At 38.4% G+C, this 6,000-nt stretch overlaps 1 protein-coding gene across 1 annotated transcript in view; it reads right to left on the bottom strand.

Annotated features, from left to right (window-relative positions):
* Nucleotides 1–1,613: 1,613 nt before the first annotated feature.
* The window catches only part of rnf144aa (ring finger protein 144aa), a 45,455-nt gene continuing 41,068 nt past the window's right edge, over nt 1,614–6,000 (bottom strand). The window contains exon 8 of the mRNA XM_083910299.1: nt 1,614–4,991. Within this exon, the coding sequence (XP_083766425.1) occupies nt 4,860–4,991 (132 nt within the window). The 3' untranslated portion in view covers nt 1,614–4,859. The remainder of the gene's footprint in view (nt 4,992–6,000) is intronic.

Below are 6,000 nucleotides of genomic sequence, written 5' to 3'. Positions count from 1 at the left end.
GAGAACAACCTGTTCTTTGGCAGACCTTATCAAAAGGCTCGCACATGTCTGATGAACAGACAGAGCCGCCTCGAATATGAAGGAAAGATGCGTGATGCAAATACAACAATGATGAGATATGAGTATGTCAACACAAAAGGTTTCAGAGTCCTATGAATCCTGTGGTTTTAAGATCATAAAATGATCGCGTGGAATATGAAGAGGAAAAACGAATCACGTACACATTTGGCAAAATAACCCCATTTTCATTCTTGTTGATGTAGGAGTTATTTTGTGTTCATGTCCGACTTGAATTTTACTCTTAAAGAGTCAAAATGAAGTGAACACTTGACAAAAATTTAATTTTTGGAGAAAATGGACTGACTGCTTCACTTAGAGCTTGTGGGGCAGAGGTTAGAACTATCACCACTCAGATAGTTTATGGTCATTTTTAGTCTGTTAGTGTGGCTTTCCTCCACCTATCTAAATGATTATTGTAACATGAGAGTGTGAACGGTCTGACAGCCCTCACGTTCATACTGAAACATATCTTGGATCATAGTTGATTCATTTTTGTAAATTTATTTCATACTTTTATTTTTTCTCTGAAAGGTTGTATTTGAGACAACATTTTCATTGATTCATAATAAGATGTTTGCAATTTATTTCTGTTTAACACAATGCATGATGCTCATTTTACACTTCAGGCTATTTTCTTGTAGACTGTTTTATTTGATTCGTGGATGGTTGTTCATTTGTTCTTATACATTTTTAATACAGTTGGCAATACTTATTTATTATGACTGTTTTGCATCTTGCACCAGTGGCAAATAATAATAAGAGTAATAATAATAATAATACAAAATAACATTAAAAGTAAGAAAAACTAAATTAAAAAAAGAGATTTTCAAAAAAATTAACTAATTAAAACTAATGAATTTTAAAAACACAAAGTTAAAATTAAATAAAAACAAAATCTAATGAAAAAGCTTTAAATTACTCCCATTCAAAGCAGTCACCAGTATGTATCATATCTCGTCACTGGAGGGTGCTGTTGGGTGATAAGACAAGTCATGTTTAAGAGATCAGAAGAAGAAGTGTGGGCATGAGTGATGTCTGTGTGTTCTCTGAGTGTCATCACCTCTTAAGGACCTTTTATGGCATAAACACTGGCACCAGTAGTCCTCATGGAGACCAAAACCTGGTCCTAATATTCTAAGGAGCTGGTTAAGTTAAGGGCTAGCATATGAATTATGGTTAGGTTAAGGTAAGGGATAATGCTTAGTTGAGGATGTCCAAATGAATGCCAGTCAGTGCAATGTCCTGAGAAGAATAGCTGTGCAAACATGTGTGTGTGTGTGTGTCACTTATAGCTACTTTATTAAACAGTTATTCTTTTTCATAATGAATCTTTTGCTGATATGATAACGTATGATGATTCTTGTTATAGGTGTCCCAAATGGAGAAACTACAACTGTTCGACAGCAGAGGGCGCCATTTCACAGCCTAATGGTACACAAGACTCACACATGGTATGTTTGGAAAAATAATATCAATGAAGTCCTGTGCAAAGTAAATAAATAAAGAGAGAGCAGAATCACAAAAAACAACAACCTTTAATACCTGGTGTCACAGTGTTAGTGGAACTGCAGATATACTGAGATGCTGAGTCTAAAGTAGTAAAGAATTGATCCAAAAATGTCACTTTACAAGGTTGATTTCTTTGTTCTAAACCCACATCAATTCACTTTGAGTAACTGAGCCAGAGTGGACAAAATCGTTCACCTCCTTCAAACACAGAAGCCTTGTGTACAGACAGTGTTTTCTCACTTTACTGAGGTGAGGTACATTTAATTGACCATTTGGGGCCAGAAAATGTCTGCTCTTTCAAAAAAAAAAAGAATCATTCAACTACAACAGCTATAATGCAACACAGTCATATACAAAAATAAAGTAAAAGACTTATGAGCCTTCTGAATGGAGGAGAACGTACATCAAACCATTTTCTTCAAGAAAAATAAATGCTGGTCGAAATGGCGACAACGCTACAATTTGAAAGATCTGGAGGCTACGATATAGTAATATTTAACATGTACGTCAGAGACAAATCATGCAGCTTCATCTCTTGACACAACAGCTCAGGTTATATTATAATAGAAAACTGCTGCTCATAACCAAACTCGATCTTCAGATTCATTTTTGCAAAGTCGATCTCGAGCTTCTGTAAAAGACAAGGGATCGAGGATCATAAGTGAAGCGAGCCTGTGAGTCAGTCGTACTGTCCTGTTCCAACAGCTGTGCTGATGATACGTGACTTTAAACCTTTATATCGACCTTTAGAAAATGAGTCATGGTGAAGTGTGACACTGCTGTTCGGCCCTTTTTCTGTTTGTTGCATAATACAGTATATACAGTAGGTGAAGAAGAATGGACATTTGTGAGTCTGTGCCTGCTTTGGACTGATACGTGAATCGTTTTTTTGATTTTTTATTATTTGTTTCTTTAAATCCTGGTGATATCTCACATGGTTTTGACCTTTCAGGCACCGTATCACACACAGGTTCATATAAAGAAGTAAAACAATGAAACCCAAAAATAAGTGTTTTACATAGAGAAGCATTTCCAACTCTGTTAAAAACGGTTAACACGTTACAAATACATGGTCAAAATGCACATACAGTTGACAGTTCTGTTTCCTTTTCCCCCCCTTCCAGGAAGTCTGCTTGGCACGATTGTCATGGAAACAACAACAAAAACAAAAGAAATTCAGGCTTTTTGGGAACTCAACGGCATGGATATCAAATCATTCGGCCAACACAAAAGGTGAGTGAGCGCAACAGGCTACAGGTAAGGCGACTATGACGAGGAGAACAGAAGAGTAAATGATGAGCTACAGTTAAGCTTTGATTAGCTACTGTTTTTGTTTTTTTAAACAACTGTAGCCACACTTTTCAAAAAAAGCTACACCGGTGAATTCCACCCTTAAACTTTCCTAAAGCTTTCAATGATAGAAACAATTTATGACAAAATTATTCAACCTTTTTTTTTCACCCTCCTTTACCGACATAATAGAAAGTTTTTTTGTGTGAAGTTGTTCAAAAAATTTCAGATCCCCAGAAAAAACATGTCTCGGATTTCAAAGCATGTAAAAGACGGAGCAACGTATATGATTCAAAGTTTCTGAACAATTCCCTGATTAAAGAAACACCATGATATGCACATCATACATGGACTGGGACATTCAAACCCCGCCTGTGACACACAGTTGATTATGATAAAAAAAAAAAAAAAAAAAGCCTTTAAGAACGGTAACGTACAAACTTGCATAGATAAAGTGATATAGTATAGAGCGGCTTCATCGTTGTGTGCCCCCCCTCCCCAAAAAATGGAACATTCTTACAGATTTGACTCTCCGGGGGTTGAGGAATAGCTGCTTGTTGTTGGAGGATCGACAAAATGAAACGCCAACACTTGGACCACTGACATATGCAAGTTTGCACTGGTCCTCCTCAGAGAGGCTTCAGAAATACAGGTCCAAGGTCACAGAATCAGTTCAGGACAGTGCTTGTTTTATACAGTATGGCTATAAACAATGTGGCATATGGGTGACATCATAGAATCATTAGAATAAAGGGCTTCACTGACTGCCATGTTTTTAAAAATGCCTTTAACCATGCTTTTCCCTGGGAATAATTGGACTTTGAACTCTTTTTTTTTTTTTTAAAGCACAGGGGGGAAATGCCTGATTTTGGCTCTTCTCAGTTTAAGGCTATTCATTTCTATTTGGCTGATCTACCACTCAGGAACTGAGAATTACAGGAGTGACATCTCTTTAAGTGACGTATTAAAACCGTTCCCACAACATGTGGATACAAAGTCCGCTCATAAACTTTGAATTAACGCTGAACTTAAAAGGGGAACGCCACTCATTTGAAAACAAAGTCTGTATCTAGAAACATGGAAAGATGTCTCCAGTGTACAGAGTCGAAGAGGATGAATCATTAAAGCATAAGCTGCTGAATGGTAAAAGTAGTCATTTGTTGACACTCGACCAAAGAAAACTTGGATTTGAGTGGCGTTCCCCCTTTTTTTTGTACCTAATGGGTTGTAGAACACTCTAAAGTACAACACATAGACACAACTCCGAGCACAGTTCTATTAAAAGCGACAGGTTATAAAACATTGACATCATCAAGAGGACGTGCTGTACATGATGAGCGACAACAGCCTCCCATCTCAGTCAGGGGCACACGGCGGAGAAATCGTGTTCCGTGTGCAGACCAAACATGCGTGGCACACCTCCAATGCTACTGACTGAATCTGTCGAGCTACATCAGGTGTGGCGGCGGTGGCAGGAACAACAAAAAAAGAAGAACGAAGCTTTTTCATACATCAAACCCGCAAAGAAATTGAGCAAGGGTTTTTTTTTTTCTTCTTCAAAGTGGCTCCTGCTCAACAACGTCCGTACAAAAGAGAAGAAGCTTTTCTCCACATTGAAACTTCCTTTGTCAAAGATCTGCAAAAAACACCACACCACAGTGACCCACAGAGAGGACACTTAAAGTGACCCAGTCTTCCTTTAAATCCCAAAACCACCACCATCCTGCACACAAAGACATCGTGGTCCTTAGACAAGTCCAAAATCCCCCTCTGACCTTTAACCCCCCCGCACCTCTCTTTAGGCCAAGGTGTAGGGTCACTTTCCTACCATGCCTCTTTCATGCAGAGTGGTACGAGAGAGCGGCGGGGGAGCCCGAAAAACGTGAAGCACTCGAAGCTGGTGGGAGAGCACAAACAAAACCAGTAAAGGGGGTGAAAAGGAAAAGAAAAGATGACCCATCCTTGGAATGGATTCTCCACTCCAGCTCTAATGGCCTGTTCTAGGTTGGCAATGGGTCGTCGTCGCCTTTGCTGCACTTGCACTTGCAGCAGAGGACGATGGGCGTGGCCAAGAGGAGGAAAGGGGAGGCAACCAGCAGGAGCAGGCCGAACCCAGCAAAGATCCCCACAACCTACAGGGGAGAAGAAAAACAGGCCAATGAACTGATGTCAGATGGTTCTTCAGATCTCTTACAAAGGTCTTCAAAGCTGTTTTGGTTGCTGTGGGAATAATAAACTCCTTATATGGACATACTGGGGCTGTGTGTATATTGGCCACATCTTCAGGCTTTTTTTTTCGTGTTCTTATGTGTTGTTGAGTCAAAGTTATGATTTGTTCTATATTGCATTTTTAGTAGTGCTATAAAGTAGCGATAATTGTGCAGAAGTCACAAAAATATATTGTTTTTCTTTTATTTTTGTTCATAAAAACGAGCCAAGTGAACTTTGAACTGTGACTGTGCAGGAAAAAAGATATAAGATGCTCTATATTGCACATTCCTACAGCCTTTGTATATATTACATACAGCCTAAACGCTCTGCATTCTAAGGGTTAATGTAAATGTGAAAACAAATATTTCATGATTTCCCTGGTTCTACAAGTTCGGCTCTAAAATTGTATTTTATTGCTACCATTTTGTGCTGCAGTATTGATGTGAATTTCCCCTATGGGAGAGTAATGGAAGTGCATCTTTACTGTGTCCTTAAATGCCAAAAAAAGAGCAACCGCAATAGCAGATGTAGTCCAGCAGAGGTCGCTGTATTTACACTTCAGCAACAACAACAACAATAACAACAATACAAAATACATGCAAACATTTTTTCAGGAAAATTGCCTTTAAATCAGGCAATTAAGTGGCATTCTACAGGTAAATGAAGATAAGCAATTCATTTACATTCCTTTTTCTTTTTGTTGACTGTGTGGTGCAGATGTGTCTTTTTACATCCAAGAGATAAACAAAGGTGCAAAAGTAAAGTCTCCTTTACCGAAGCAGATCAGTAACACTTTTGAAATCAGTACAAGGAGAAAGCTGAATATTAATTACATTAAATGAATATTATAATGTATATACATGTTGAGCTTTAAGACTCTCATCTGTATTTATAATGAGCTGGATTGTCGTATGCAGAGTGCCACATGGA

This window comes from Microchirus variegatus, assembly GCF_963457635.1.
Source record: "Microchirus variegatus genome assembly, chromosome: 2".
NCBI lineage: Eukaryota > Metazoa > Chordata > Actinopteri > Pleuronectiformes > Soleidae > Microchirus > Microchirus variegatus.
This window is presented reverse-complemented; position numbering and strand designations above follow the sequence as displayed.